Here is a 16,769-nt window from a genome sequence, read left to right as displayed (position 1 = left end):
TGCGGTCCAACTCATCCCAAACCATCTCAATTGGGTTGAGGTCGGGTGATTGCAAAGGCCAGGTCATCTGTTGCAGCATTCCATCACTTCTTGGTCAAATAGCCCTTACACAGCCTGGAGGTGTATTGGGTCATTGTCCTGTTGAAAACAAATGATAGTTCCACTAAGCCCAAACCAGATGGGATGGCGTATCGCTGCAGAATGCTGTGCTAGCCATGCTGGTTAAGTGTGCTTTGAATTCTAAATAAATCACTAACAGTGTCACCAGCAAAGCACCCCCACACAATCAAACCTCCTCCTCCATGCTTCTTGGTGTGAACCACACATGCAGAGATCATCCGTTCACCTACTCTGCGTCTCACAAAGACACAGCGGTTGGAACCAAAAATCTCAAATTTGGACTCATCAGACCAAAGGGCAAATTTCCACCGGTCTAATATCCATTGCTCTTGTTTCTTGGCCCAAGCAAGTCTCTTCTTTTTATTGGTGTCCAGGTGACTACCTCCTGAAGCTGGTTGAGAGAATGCCAAGAGTGTGCAAAGCTGTCATCAAGGCAAAGGGTGGCTACTTTGAAGAATTTTAAATATTTATTTTGATTTGTTTAACACTTTCTTGGTTACTACATGATTCCATATGTGTTTTTTGTAGTTGTAGTTTTGATGTCTTCTCTATTATTCTGCAATGTAGAAAACAGTAAAATAAAGAAAAACCCTTGAATGAGTAGGTGTGTCCAAACTTTTGCCTGGTACTGTAAATAGTAGGCCTAGAGTACAGATAGTACTTTATCTAGTCAACTGACTACAGCAGCCTTGATAGTCCCTGCTCTGGAGTGACTGACTTCAGTATTGCATCCCAAATGGCACCCTATTCCATACATAGTGCACTACTTTTGACCAGAGCCCATTGAAATAGGGTGGCATTTGGGAGGCAGCCCGGGTCTGTGAGAGAATAGCACTGGATTAGCAGCAGCTCAGTACTCCTGTAGTCCCTGTGTCTCTCCATGAGGATTATGGTGTTACCATTAGGCCACTCTAAGGGATTATAATAACAAGCCTGCTAGCAATATTAATAAGTAGACTGAACGATATGCCAACTATATTCATATCTGGTCTTATTGGCTTTAAGCCCGTCCAACAGTGTAATGAGTCTACCCCAGAGACAGTACTTACCCCACATATCAAACACGCTGCCTGTTCTCACTACAAAGCATCAGAACACCAACACTCTCATTATTGATTTCTGTAGGAATTAGAGGACGTCTGCAGTAATTAGACAGTATCTGCATGCCAAATGGCACCCTATTCTCTTTATAGTGCGCTACTTTTGATCAGGACCCAATAGGCTCTGGTCAAAAGTATTGCACCATATAAGGAATAGGGTGCAGTCAGTCTTTAGTAATGCTACTTTCTGTGTCTAATTAATTCTTTATTGAATGGAAGGAAGCCTGAGAAGGTTTTAGGACCATACAGTAGTGAAGAGGAGAGAGGAGCAGCTTTCTGAACACAGGGAGGTGCTTTGTTCAGAGGAATGTCATGCTTCTTTGAGACAGCAGGTAGAGCTGCTCTATCTCTCTTTCTCACTCACTTCCTTTCGCTCTCTCTGTCTCTCTCTCTCTCCCTCCCTCCCTCTCTCTCGCTCTCTCTCTCTCTCTCTCTCTCTCTCTCTCTCTGTCTCTCTCAAATTCAAATTCGAAATTCAAGCTGCTTTATTGGCATGAAAAACATTGTGTCAATATTGCCAAAGCAACAATATACATTGTAATAAAATTATAAAGAATAAAGAATAATAATATAAAATGGTAGTAAATAATAATACAAAAATTAAATACAAAAATAATAACAATATAATTGTAACAGTCAATAGTAGAAATGTAATAAATCTAAAAATCAAAATATGGAAAATGAAACTATAACGAACTTATAACTAAAAACGGTCATCTTCACCATTACATCAGTACTACAACTTCCATCATTAAACTGCTATCATTAGCATTACCACCCATACCACTACTATTTTGAACGATAAACAACAATAATAATAGTAATAACAATAATAGTAATAATAAGTAAATTACTGCTTACTATGCAGATGTTATTATTCAGTGTCCCTCAGGCTGTGGCAGGCAAATACATATTTGGCTGCAAGAGGAGCCATTGCTCCTTCGCCAATGAGTATTTTTAGTTTTTCCTCTGGGTTTAATAAGTTAAAATTTGGAATAAATGTAGTCATTTCTGTGAATAATGAATCTCTTTGTGAGGAATATTTATCACAGTAAAGGAGAAAGTGCATCTCTGTCTCTACCTCCCCTGTCGTGCAGTGACCACATACACGCCCCTCTTTGGGTAGCCATGTCTTTTTATGTCTGCAGGTTTCTATTGCCAATTGATGGTCACTCAGCCTGTACTTGGTGAGGATCTGTCTCTGCTTCGTATTTATGACAGAGTAGAGATAATCAGCCAGTTCCGATTCTCTGTTTAGGGTCAGATAGCAATTTAGTCGGCTTTGGGATTTTGTTTCGTTTTTCCAATGTTGTAAATATGAGTCTTTTGATTGGTTCATGATTTTGTTTATTGGAATTTTTTCTATTGAAGCAGTGCTGGTGTCAGCTTGGTTGGTTAGGTCCAACACCAGCTGACTGAGAGGGCTCATTTCTGGGCTCAGCTCTTGGGTTTGAAGTGCTTTAAATTGCAGACTTCAATTTGGACTTGAATTTAGATGTAGCCAAAAGTTTAATGATCTTTTCTGTATTTTCATTACTACTGGAAAGCAGCCCAATTCTGCCCTACATTAGTTAGTGTATTTCTCTGGACTTGTAGAACTTTCTGACAGAATTCTGCATGTAGGGCTTCAATTGGATGTTTGTCCCACATTTTAAAGTCCAGTTTATTGAGTGCCCCCCAAACCTCACTTCCGTAAAGAGCTATTGGTAGGATTACACTGTCAAATATTTTGGTCTAAATTCTAATTGGGATGTTGATTTTGAATAATTTCATTTTTATTGCATACAATGCTCTGCGGGCTTTTTCTTTGAGTGCATTCACTGCCATATTAAAGTTTCCCGATGCAGATATGGTCAGACCAAGGTAGGTGTAATTTTTTGTGTGCTCAATTATGGTGTTGTCCAGGGTGAATTTATATTTGGGTTTCTGACATCTGTTTTTTTTTGGGGGGGGGGGGGGGGGGGGGGGAATCATGATTTTCGTTTTTTGGAAATTTACTGCCAGGGCCCAATTATGGCAATATTGCTCTAGAATGTTAAGGTTCTGTTGAAGACCTTCTTTGGTTGGTGATAGAAGTACCAAGTCATCAGCATATAGCAGGTATTTTACCTCTGTGTCAAATAGTGTGAGTCCTGGGGCTGTAGAATGGTCCAACATGTCTGCTAATTCATTTATATAAATGTTGAAAAGATTTGGACTCAAACTGCAGCCTTGTCTCACACCTCGATGTTGTGAAAATAATTCTGTTCTTTGGTTTTTGATTTTTATTGCACACCTGTTTTCTGTGTACATACATTTTATTAAGTCATACACCTTACCACCAAGCCCACTTTGGAGAATTTTGGAGAATAGCCCTTCCTGCCAAATAGAATCAAATGCTTTTTTAAAGTCAATAAAGCAAGCAAAGTTTTTGCCCTCTTTTTTTTTGGTGGACGTGTTTATTAATTAGTGTGTGTGTGGTCAGTAGTGCGATGGTTAGGGAGAAAACCTATCCAAATCTACCGATTATATGCATATCCTAGCTTCCGGGCCTGAGTAGCAGGCAGTTTACTTTGGGCACGCTTTTCATCCAGACGTGAAAATACTGCCCCCTATCCCAAAGAGGTTAGGGAGAAAACCCATATTTTTTCTTGAAGAAAGGTTTGAATTCTTGAATTCAAAATGCTACAGAAAACCTTTCCCAAGTTGCTGTTTACGCAAATTCCCCTGTAATTATTGGGATCTGATTTGTCTCCACTTTTGTGGATAGGCGAGATGAGCCCCTGGATCCAGACATCAGGGAAGCAGCCAGAAGTTAAAACCATGTTGAACAATTTAAGCACAGCATTTTGCAACTCAGGTGTGCTGTTTTTCAGCATTTCATTTCTGATGTTATCTAGACCACAAGCCTTCTTTGATTTTATAGATTTGAGCTTTTTTTTTAGTTCTTGTTGGGTTTTTGGGTAATCTAATGGATTTTGGTTGTTTTTAATGACTGATTCAAGGATGTTCAATTTTTCTTTCATTTCTAATTGGTTCTGTTGTAAGTCTTTTTGTGGAATGTTTTTGTATAGATTATCAAAATACATTTTCCCTATTCCTTCATCTTGTATGGCTAATTCTTGTGGCTTTGTAATGCTTAAATTGTTCCACATGTCCCAGAACTGATTTTGGTCAATTGCGTTTTCAATTTCATCAAGTGTCTTGTTGGTATAATTCAATTTCTTGCATTTCAGTGTATGTTTATACTGTTTCAACGTTTCAAAGTATTCATATCGTAGCTCTGTGTCACGGCTGTTGTCGGTGAATGAGGACCAAAACGCAGCAGGTACGTGAATGCTCATCTTGATTTTTTATTATCTTTCAAAACGAACATACAAAATAACAAAAACACGAACGATCAACAAAAACAGTCTGGTAAGGCACAAGGCGAAACACAGAACAATCACCCACCAATCACACATACAAACACACCCTAATATATGGAACTCTCAATCAAAGGCAGATAGACAACACCTGCCTTCAACTGAGAGTCCCAACCCCAATCAACCAAACATAGAAACACACAACCTAGACTAACCATAGAATACTAAACATAAACCAAAACCCGGAATTACTAAATCAAACACCCTTTACACAAAACACACCACCCCGAACCACATAAAACAAATACCCCCTGCCACGCCCTGACCAAACTACAAAACAATTAACCTTATATACTGGCCAGGACGTGACAGTACCCCCCCCTTAAAGGTGCTACCCCAGAAGCACCTTAACAAAAAATAATCCCAAGCAACACCAACAAAAAGTCCCCTTTTCTAAAGGGAGGGAAGGGAGGGTGGCTGCCGTCAACGACGGCACTGTGCTACACCCCCCCTCCCCAACCCACCTATTTCTGGAGGTGGCTCTGGCTCCGGCCGTTCCAGGCTGTCGGGCCACTCTGGCATCGCCGGGGGGCAGTCGGGGCAGTCTGGCAATTCGGGAGAGTCTGGGCAGTCTGGCAATTCGGGACAGTCTGGGCAGTCTGGCAATTCGGGACAGTCTGGGCAGTCTGGCAATTCGGGACAGTCTGGGCAGTCTGGCAATTCGGGACAGTCTGGGCAGTCTGGCCACTCTGGCAGTTCAGGGCAGTCTGGCCACTCCGGCAGTTCAGGGCAGTCTGGCCACTCCGGCAGTTCAGGGCAGTCTGGCCACTCCGGCAGTTCAGGGCAGTCTGGCCACTCCGGCAGCTCAGGGCAGTCTGGCCACTCCGGCAGCTCAGGGCAGTCTGGCCACTCCGGCAGCTCAGGGCAGTCTGGCCACTCCGGCAGTTCAGGGCAGTCTGGCCACTCCGGCAGTTCAGGGCAGTCTGGCCACTCCGGCAGTTCAGGGCAGTCTGGCCACTCCGGCAGTTCAGGGCAGTCTGGCCACTCCGGCAGTTCAGGGCAGTCTGGCCACTCCGGCAGTTCAGGGCAGTCTGGCCACTCCGGCAGTTCAGGGCAGTCTGGCCACTCCGGCAGTTCAGGGCAGTCTGGCCACTCCGGCAGTTCAGCGCAGTCTGGCCACTCCGGCAGTTCAGCGCAGTCTGGCCACTCCGGCAGTTCAGCGCAGTCTGGCCACTCCGGCAGTTCAGCGCAGTCTGGCCACTCCGGCAGTTCAGCGCAGTCTGGCCACTCCGGCAGTTCAGCGCAGTCTGGCCACTCCGGCAGTTCAGCGCAGTCTGGCCACTCCGGCAGTTCAGCGCAGTCTGGCCACTCCGGCAGTTCAGCGCAGTCTGACCACTCCGGCAGTTCAGCGCAGTCTGACCTCTCTGGCGACTGTTGACTGGCGGGCAGCTCTGACGACTGTTGACTGGCGGGCAGCTCTGACGACTGTTGACTGGCGGGCAGCTCTGACGACTGTTGACTGGCGGGCAGCTCTGACGACTGTTGACTGGCGGGCAGCTCTGACGATGACTGTTGACTGGCGGGCAGCTCTGACGATGACTGTTGACTGGCGGGCAGCTCTGACGATGACTGTTGACTGGCGGGCAGCTCTGACGATGACTGTTGACTGGCGGGCAGCTCTGACGATGACTGTTGACTGGCGGGCAGCTCTGACGATGACTGTTGACTGGCGGGCAGCTCTGACGATGACTGTTGACTGGCGGGCAGCTCTGACGATGACTGTTGACTGGCGGGCAGCTCTGACGATGACTGTTGACTGGCGGGCAGCTCTGACGATGACTGTTGACTGGCGGGCAGCTCTGACGATGACTGTTGACTGGCGGGCAGCTCTGACGATGACTGTTGACTGGCGGGCAGCTCTGATGATGACTGTTGACTGGCGGGCAGCTCTGATGATGACTGTTGACTGGCGGGCAGCTCTGATGAAGACTGTTGACTGGCGAGGCTGGGTTGACGCACTTGTAGCCTGGTGCGTGGTGCTGGTACTGGGATTACCAGATTATGTACACGCACCTCCAGGCTAGTGCGGGGAGCGGGAACAGGACGAGTCGGACTGGGTTGACGCACTTCCGGGTCCGCACGAGAGACAGGAGCTGGAAACCCAGGGCTATGGAGGCGCACAGCCGGTCTAGATCTTACCTCCTGCACAACCCGCCTTGGCTGGATGGAACTAGTAGCCCTGTACGAGCGGGGTGCTCGTACAGGGCAGACTGGGCTGTGCAGGGGCCTGATGGTAGCCGTGCGTAGAGCGGGAGTTGGGTAGCCTGGTCCTCGGAGGCGTACCGGCGACCAGATGCGCTGCGCAGGCATCCTCCTACCAGGCTGGATGCCCGCTCTAGCACGGCACCTGCGAGGGGCTGGAATAACGCGCACCGGACTGTGTGTGCGTATGGGTGAGATAGTGCGCTCCTCAGCGAAACATAGCGCTCTCCACCCCATACGCTCCTCCATATAACCACGAGTAGCTGGCTTCCGGCTCTTCTTACGCCTAGCCAAACTACCCGTGTGCCCCCCCCCAAAATTTTCTTGGGGGTGCCTCTCGTGCTTCTCCTTCAGCGCGTACTTTGCCTCGTACCACCGCCTCTCTGCCTTGGCTGCCTCAATTTCCCACTGCGGGCGTCGATAATCCCCAGCCTGATGCCAGGGTCCGGCCCCGTCCAGAACTTCCTCCCAAGTCCACTTCTCCCGCCAGTCCAACTCGAACTCCGTCTGCTCCTTCCTCTGCTGCTTGGTCCTTTGGTGGTGGGTGATTCTGTCACGGCTGTTGTCGGTGAATGAGGACCAAAACGCAGCAGGTACGTGAATGCTCATCTTGATTTTTAATTATCTTTCAAAACGAACATACAAAATAACAAAAACACGAACGATCAACAAAAACAGTCTGGTAAGGCACAAGGCGAAACACAGAACAATCACCCACCAATCACACATACAAACACACCCTAATATATGGAACTCTCAATCAAAGGCAGATAGACAACACCTGCCTTCAACTGAGAGTCCCAACCCCAATCAACCAAACATAGAAACACACAACCTAGACTAACCATAGAATACTAAACATAAACCAAAACCCGGAATTACTAAATCAAACACCCTTTACACAAAACACACCACCCCGAACCACATAAAACAAATACCCCCTGCCACGCCCTGACCAAACTACAAAACAATTAACCTTATATACTGGCCAGGACGTGACACTCTGGGTTGTTTTGCTGTCACGACTTCCACCGAAGTCGGTCCCTCTCCTAGTTCGGGTGGCGTTCGGCGGTCGACGTCACCGGCCTTCTAGCCATCGCCGATCCACCTTTCATTTTCTATTGGTTTTGTCTTGTCTTCCCTCACACCTGGTTTCAATTACATAAATTACATGTTGTGTATTTAACCCTCTGTTCCCCCCCCATGTCCTTGTCCGGAATTGTTAATTGGTAGAGTCTATGCACGTTGTGTCTGTCGTGCGAAGGGTTTCGTCCCATTGTATTTATTTATTATTTATACTTTTTTCCCTCACTGTACATACAAATTAATAAGAATGGAATAAGATTGCACAAAAAAATAAGTACAATGCAACCTGCAAGTGTGTGTGTGTGTGTGTGTGTGTGTGTGTGTGTGTGTGTGTGTGTGTGTGTGTGTGTGTGTGTGTGTGTGTGTGTGAATTAAAGGGTCTGTCTAGCTCAGTAGTCTGCATATTAGATGCAGTAGTTGGCGCACCTCTCCAATCTCTGATTGTTCTAGGTGTCTTTTGCCAGAGGTTACCTCAGCATATGTAGGCTGATGGTCTGAATGATACATGGTGTGGACTGCATCATGTGGTGTACTTCCCTGAAGGACAGTGTTCTGCCCGACCCTGGATTAGTGGTCAGAGCTGTGTTGTGATGGGCCAGGTCCAGTAGAGCTGTGTTGTGATGGGCCTGGTCTAGTAGTTCTGTGTTGTGATGGGCCTGGTCTAGTAGTTCTGTGTTGTGATGGGCCTGGTCTAGTAGTTCTGTGTTGTGATGGGCCAGGTCCAGTAGAGCTGTGTTGTGATGGGCCTGGTCTAGTAGAGCTGTGTTGTGATGGGCCTGGTCTAGTAGAGCTGTGTTGTGATGGCCTGGTCTAGTAGTTCTGTGTTGTGATGGGCCTGGTCTAGTAGTTCTGTGTTGTGATGGGCCAGGTCCAGTAGAGCTGTGTTGTGATGGGCCTGGTCTAGTAGTTCTGTGTTGTGATGGGCCAGGTCCAGTAGAGCTGTGTTGTGATGGGCCGGGTCTAGTAGAGCTGTGTTGTGATGGGCCGGGTCTAGTAGAGCTGTGTTGTGATGGGCCGGGTCTAGTAGAGCTGTGTTGTGATGGGCCGGGTCTAGTAGTTCTGTGTTGTGATGGGCCAGGTCCAGTAGAGCTGTGTTGTGATGGGCCAGGTCCAGTAGAGCTGTGGTGTGATGGGCCTGGTCTAGTAGTTCTGTGTTGTGATGGGCCAGGTCCAGTAGAGCTGTGTTGTGATGGGCCAGGTCCAGTAGAGCTGTGGTGTGATGGGCCTGGTCTAGTAGAGCTGTGTTGTGATGGGCCAGGTCCAGTAGAGCTGTGTTGTGATGGGCCAGGTCCAGTAGAGCTGTGTTGTGATGGGCCTGGTCTAGTAGTTCTGTGTTGTGATGGGCCAGGTCCAGTAGAGCTGTGTTGTGATGGGCCAGGTCCAGTAGAGCTGTGTTGTGATGGGCCGGGTCTAGTAGAGCTGTGTTGTGATGGGCCGGGTCTAGTAGAGCTGTGTTGTGATGGGATGGGTCTAGTCGTGCTGTCCTGAGGCAGGTCTGGTCTGGTAAATCTGTGCTGTGTTGCGCCTGGTCTAGTAGAGCTGTGTTGTGATGGGACGGGTCTAGTCGTGCTGTCCTGAGGCGGGTCTGGTCTGGTATATCTGTGTTGAGATGGGCCTGGTCTAGTAGAGCTGTGTTGTGATGGGTCTGGTCTGGTATATCTGTGTTGTGATGGGCCAGGTCCAGTAGAGCTGTGTTGTGATGGGCCTGGTCTAGTAGAGCTGTGTTGTGATGGGCCAGTTCCAGTAGAGCTGTGTTGTGATGGGCCGGGTCTAGTATAGCTGTGTTGTGATGGGACGGGTATAGTATAGCTGTGTTGTGATGGGATGGGTCTAGTCGTGCTGTCCTGAGGCGGGTCTGGTCTGGTAAATCTGTGCTGTGTTGGGCCTGGTCTAGTAGAGCTGTGCTGTAATAAGCCGTGTCTGGCTCTTCTCTCCTGGGGATGGTGGAGTTACTGTTGTTTCAGAATCTGGGGCGGGGGGCCTCTGTTGCTGGGGTGATGGGTGTGTGGGTCCCTGCCAAGTGTTGCATCCTTTAGGTCCTTGGCAAAGTTTCTGATACTGTCCTGATCCAGATGTACATTATCGTATAAGTGTTGACATGTCAGAGTGGGGTGGTGAGCCGTTCTGACGTTGAGCAGTGAGGCACAGTCCACAGTGATCTGTTGATTTTTTTTATCCATCAACTTTCCTGGGAAGTCTTTTCTTGGTAGGAGGGTGGACACAACTATATTGGTTGTTGGGAACATAGGCTGTACCCGTTCTGCCACTCTTCTCACTGCCCCAGATACATTTTCACCTTTGGCATGAAGGTGGTTTGTGCCAGTGTGGATGATGATGTTGTCCGGGGTGTCAATCCTGGTCTGACTGAGTAGCTGCATTACACTGTCAGTTGTAGGACACCAGAACTTATACACCTGGTGTCTAGGGAATAATATTTCCTGGACTAAGAACTTCCCATTTGAATCAATAAGGATTGCAGTTGAGGGTGACTGTCTGAGTGGAGCAGACTGGGAGGCTAGTATTCTGACCTGGGCTGGAGCAGACTGGGAGGCTGGTATTCTGACCTGGGCTGGAGCAGACTGGGAGACTGGTATTCTGACCTGGGCTGGAGCAGACTGGGAGGCTGGTTGGCTGACCTGGGCTGGAGCAGACTGGGAGGCTGGTTGGCTGACCTGGGCTGGAGCAGACTGGGAGGCTGGTATTCTGACCTGGGCTAGAGCAGATTGGGAGGCTGGTATTTTGACCTGGGCTGGAGCAGACTGGAAGGCTGGTATTCTGACCTGGGCTGGAGCAGACTGGGAGACTGGTATTCTGACCTGGGCTGGAGCAGACTGGGAGGCTGGTTGGCTGACCTGGGCTGGAGCAGACTGGGAGGCTGGTTGGCTGACCTGGGCTCGAGCAGACTGGGAGGCTGGTATTCTGACCTGGGCTGGAGCAGACTGGGAGGCTGGTTGGCTGACCTGGGCTGGAGCAGACTGGGAGGCTGGTTGGCTGACCTGGGCTGGAGCAGACTGGGAGGCTGGTATTCTGACCTGGGCTGGAGCAGACTGGGAGGCTGGTTGGCTGACCTGGGCTGGAGCAGACTGGGAGTCTTGTTGGCTGACCTGGGCTGGAGCAGACTGGGAGGCTGGTTGGCTGACCTGGGCTGGAGCAGACTGGGAGGCTGGTATTCTGACCTGGGCTGGAGCAGACTGGGAGGCTGGTTGGCTGACCTGGGCTGGAGCAGACTGGGAGGCTGGAAGGTTGACCTGGGCTGGAGCACGCTGTTCTGGAGCAGACTGGGAAGCAGGTAGGCTGACATGGGCTAGAGCAGACTGGGACGCTGGTTGGCTGATCTGGGCTGGAGCAGACTGGTAGGCTGGTGCGGTGTCATCAGGCTGTGTGGTGGAGGCCATGTTGGCCTCAGGTTATGCTAATGTGCCAAGCTGGTGGACATATTCTCTAGATGCAGAGGACATAATGACTCGCTACTGGTTGAGGGTGTCAATGTACCTCTCTCTTTGTTCTAGCTCCTTTCTTGTTGTGCTCAGATGGTCTCTGAGGTCATCATTTGTCTGACTCAGTTTTTCCATTCGGCTTTCTAATTTAGCAATAGATGCTCTGCTCTCCTCCCTGAACTGTTTCATCTCTTCTTTTAGTTTCTGGACAGTGTCCTCCTTGAAGCTTGTTCTCTCTGAGTTCTATGACCTCTGCTTCGACAGGAGAGAGGGTGTTGTGGAAATGTTGCATAGCAGGTGTTCTTGGTGTTGTAGCCATGTCCTTGGCTCTGTCTGCTGCAGGTGAGGTAGGTAGAGGGACACTGAGGGCTTCTTGCTGGGTCACAGAGACCACTGGGGCCTGCTTTTCTCCATCTCCCTTCTTGACTTTTTCCTCAGTTTCTGAGATGAGTTCAGCTTCTGCTTTTAGGGTAGCAAACCTATTCTCAAAAGCCTGGAGGCTTGAATCATTGCCTTGTATCAATACTGTTCCATTATTATATAAGGTTACTGTTTGATACGTGTTGCTCTGGTCAGCTACTTCAAAAATGCTGATCTGACATCCTTGGCTGATGCCTCTCTTTTTTGAGAAAGTGAAATGGTTGCAAATAACCCTTTTCCATATGTGCCCTCGTTTGGTATGACATATTACATTTGGTCTTGTTTTGTTTTGCAACTGGTAAGATCTGCAAACAGGTATTCATGGTTCTGTCCCATCAACAAACCTTTGACACTTTTCTTAGCTTTCTCTGTTTGGATGTCTGGTGGGTTAACAATTGCTTCTTGTATTATTGTCTCTTGTGTCTTTAGAGGACTGTTTCACGTTGATGTTCTTTTTCTTCTGTCCTTATTTTGTCTTTCTTTTCTTCTGTTAACTATATATTCTTTGTTAGCTAGCTAGCTTCTTCCAGGAGAGTCCCTAGCAACTGCTTAGAAACTGGTAAACAATTCAGCTAGCTAAGATAACTGTACAATTTTATGAAAAATAAGGCTTTTGAAAAAGTAACATCTTCTTTGTTTGTTGCTAGTTTTCTTTTGCTTTTTTCCGATGTACTTCACTCTAAAAACCATGTAAATTTCAATATTTGTAGGAGCTCATTTTTTCAGCAGCTGCTGCTCAATTTGGAACTCCGGAACTCTCTGTCTCTCTCTCTGTGTGTCTCTCTCTCTGTCTCTCCCTATCTCTCTCTCTCTGTTTCTCTCTGTCTCTCTCTCACAATGTTACTAGTCATATAGGAAGTGTTTTACCCAAGTACACAAACACGAACACACACACACGCACAAATTCTCTTCTGCCACCTCTGTTAGTAGCTTGTACATGTGAGGAGTGATGAGTTTCTTATCTTGGGGCAGCAGCCCTCCACAAGCAGCTGTTAGATATCCTGTAGTCCTCTGCTAGATGCTCCTTGACCTGCTAGATCAACTGCCATGTCACCAGTAGCGAGAGAGGCTGCATTTCAAATGGCACCCTATTCCCTGTACAGTGCACTACTTCTGACCAGGGCCCATAGGGTGCCATTTGAGAAACACTCGGAGATTACCTGGCCCTCATACCTCCTCTGGCCTCATCCCTTCTGTCTGACAACTCTAGACAGTCTACACTTTTCATCCAACCCTGTTTCTACTATATTACCCCTCACAACCCCCTCCCTCTATCCTCCATCCCCAGACAGATAGACATTTTTACATTAGGTTGGTGTCAGGAGAGTCAGGGCAGCAGCCTCATATCCTGTGAAGTGATAAATAAGGTTTGATATTTGTCACAGCGTCACATGGTAGCGTGAGATGACAAGCAGAGATTGAGTTATCTGCCATTTGAAGAATATGTTGAGGTATAACATCTGACACAATTCAAATATAGGGCCGGAAATTCAATTAACTTCCAGCTTCTGTTAGCAAATTAGATTTAGTATATGAGCAGGAAGGAGCAGCCCCGGGGCGACGTAGCAAGACAATCTTATTTTAGCGAGGAGAAGATGAAGTCAGATCCTGATCGGCTCCTCTAGAATCTAGATTACCTTGAGATGCTGCCTGCAGGAGATCACTGTGTGTGTCCCAAATGGCACCCTATTCCCTATATAGTGCACTACTTTTTACCAGAGCCATATGGGTCCTGGTTTAAAGTAGTGTACAATAAAGGGAATAGAGTGCCATTTGGTACGCAGGCACTGACTCCACTTCAACATCACACATCAACACACACCAGGTTTCAATCTATTTATGTCACACTGTTTGGTGATAATTTATGCGTGTAGGCTACAGTACAGGCTACTTCTCTTTGTTATCCAACCTGCCTTTCATCCACTGTCACAGTTGAGTTTTATATAGGGACAGATTGTTTATTATGACCCCTATGTAAACAGATGACATTAAAGCTTTCTAACGGACAAATTCCCCTCTTTTTCTCCATGTGAAACAAAAGACATTAGCAGACGGCGACAGTGTTTAAATGACTCTTCACTAACGTGTCCCCTGCTGATGTAGTGGAATAGAGATTGGCTCTGTTAACCTTGACAGCACAGGCTATAATATCTACTCACACGTGTACACACACGTGCACACACACACACACCCATAATATCCTCTGTGAATCTGTTGAGTGGTTTTGGTTTCTTCTCCCTCAACACACACTTAGCGTAGCTTACTAGCAGGACTCACACATTTTCATGTTTGAATCTGATTTCGCAGGATTGCAACGGAGGAAGGACATTTTAATACAAAACATAACATAGCCATGCTAACACCAGACAGACAGTTGTATTTCACAGATGCCTTTCAAGATACTCCTTACATTAAAAGTACATACAATCAGAATGCAAGTAAAATCAAGTCCTGGTGATAGACCCTGCCCAGTTTTAGCATTATGTTAATGCTTAGCATGGTGTTAGCATGGCTATGTTTAAAATAAAATGGCTCCTTGTGTTCCCTCCATCAGTCCAACTGTGCCCAGTACGCTGCTGATCGGAGGGAGGAGGAGAAGATGTGTGATCACCTGATCAGCGCTGCCAAACACAGAGACCATGTGACTGCCAACCAGCTCAAACAGAAGATCCTCAACATCCTCACCAATAAGCATGGAGCCTGGGGCAGCCTGGCACAGAGGTAAGACCTAGGGCTGATGTATAGAGGTTGTGCTGAAGGATTGGCCTTGCTAGGGCTGGGGCTGAAGGATAGGCCTTGGGCTGGGGTATAGGGCTGGGGCTGAAGGATAGGCCTTGGGCTGGGGTATAGGGCTGTGCTGTAGGGTTAGAGCAGTGGCTGGGGTATATACTGTACTTTACATCTTCACCAACAAACACAGAGCCTAGGGCAGCCTGGCAGCCTGGCACAGAAGTACAGACTGGGTCTGGTGAAAGGTTTAGGGCTGGGGCTACCTGGAGCTGGGCTGGCCCAAAGGCCAAGCTAAGACCAGGCTGGGTAACAGAGCTTCCAGTATTAGTTGTACTGTACAATTACCTGGCTGTGAGCCACAGAGTGCAGTGCTGGGAAAAATCAGGGACCATGTCAACTATCTCAGTAACAGTCAAAGAGACTGAACCCCCCTTGGGATCGACCACTGGTCACACAGACTGGGGGCGAGGTTTGGGGGGGGGGGGGGGGTGTACATGCATGCATCTGACGTGTGCGTGCGTTTGTGTTTGTATGAGAGAGGTGTGTGTGTGTGTGTGTGTACTAGAAGATGTGTGTGTGTGTGTGTGTGGAGTGTCCTCTGGGCCTTTAAAACTACAGATCGTTGGAGCCTTAGCTCTGCTTCCCACCACACATACACACACACACACTCAGTGGTTGAAGTGGGACAGTGCTGAATAGTGATGCTGAAACCACCAATCTGAGCAGTATCCATTTGTCCAACTAGGTGGAAAATCCTCCCAGGGTTCCAAAGTTGAATTAGGCGTTCCTCGTGGTTTTGTGTTTAGACCCCTACGTCTATTCTCTCTATGTTTCCCCCTGGTAATGTCACGATGACACATGACATACATGTTCATTGGGATGTTGATGGCATTGGCTATGATCTGTTAGGAAGCTTCTTAAAAAACAAGCTTTATATCAGGCAAGTCTGTTAGGAACAAATTCTGTATTTACAACGACGACCTGGCGAGTGGCAAGTGCAGCAAAGGTCCTGTCAAACGTTGCCTTGCTTACTGAAAGAACACTTTTAGTAATTGACTACTCTCACTGAAACCATAGCTTGTCTTTTTTTATTGGATTTTTAAAACACAATACAGATGGTTAAAAATGTTCTCTACATACAGATGGCTAGCTATGTTCAGTAATGGGATGTTGTTTACTCACATCAATAGAAAAGTCATCTGGATCATATTTTGAGTGCTTTAAGAATTCTGCTGTGTTTTCAGATGTTTTTATTGAAAAAATACAATAAACCTTAGTTTAGTTTGTAAGGAGAATTCAATTCATTGATTGATTGAGGAGTGTTTTAAAGACTACTTGTACTCTGCATGGGTTTTGTGGCGTGTAGATTTAGTGATTTCGACATGCATCATCCCACTTGACAATCACAGCCCTGGAAACAGATGCAATTACCTCAGAAAGATGCATGTCGAATGGTCATCATTGGACCATTCATCTATGGGTGCGTTCTGACTCCCAAATGGCACTCTTTTCCCTATATAGTGCATTACTTTTGAAAGAGGCCTATTTACCCATGCATAATGCACTACTTTTGTCCACTTTTAACTAGAATAGGTGACCAGAATATGGTGCCGTTTGGATTCAAACTATAGCACAGATTGAACTACAGTTGGAATTGTATTGTATTATAGATATCCTTACCTACAGTAGCAACTGAATGTCTTACTTCACCAACTTACCAAATGTTTGAGCATTGTGTATATATTTCAGCATATACTACTGTATGTTTGATCATATGCCATGCAATTCTGATTGAGAAATTCATAAAACAGAGCAACAGTAGTATAAGTAAAGTACCAATGGAAAAACATATAAGAATGAATTGTGGGCTGCTACTGTAGATTTACATATTCAAATATTTATAGAATTTATCTCCGGGGATAGCATTAGTATTGGAACAAAAGGTTGCTGAGAGGGGGAGCATTGTAAATTATACTGAAAAACTTCCAACAAATTCCCATTTAATGGTGACCTGCTGGAGAAGAAAAATGCTGCAATATGTTCATGAGCTCAGGGCAGTGTAGCAGCTCAGCCTTATTCAATGCTACATTAACTTTCCCATTTATGCTGCTCTTGTAAAATAGAAAGCCCTCCAGCATTCTGAAGGGGCTGTCTGTTATTTGTGATGCTGGTTGAAAGAGTGTGTGTGTGTGTGTGTGTGTGTGTGTGTGTGTGTGTGTGTGTGTGTGTGTGTGTGTGTGTGTGTGTGTGTGTGTGTGTGTGTGAATGCT

At 46.9% G+C, this 16,769-nt stretch overlaps 1 protein-coding gene across 2 annotated transcripts in view; it reads left to right on the top strand.

Moving 5' to 3' along the window:
* Positions 1-16,769, top strand: part of LOC106612894 (neurobeachin) — a 305,164-nt gene that overhangs the window by 122,921 nt on the left and 165,474 nt on the right. For both annotated transcript variants that reach the window (XM_045724516.2, XM_045724515.2), the window contains exon 39: positions 14,324-14,490. In XM_045724516.2, the coding sequence (XP_045580472.1) occupies positions 14,324-14,490 (167 nt within the window). The remainder of the gene's footprint in view (positions 1-14,323; positions 14,491-16,769) is intronic.

The sequence above is a fragment of the Salmo salar genome, chromosome 09 (genome assembly GCF_965601325.2).
Source record: "Salmo salar chromosome 09, fSalSal1, whole genome shotgun sequence".
Taxonomy (NCBI): domain Eukaryota; kingdom Metazoa; phylum Chordata; class Actinopteri; order Salmoniformes; family Salmonidae; genus Salmo; species Salmo salar.
This window is presented reverse-complemented; position numbering and strand designations above follow the sequence as displayed.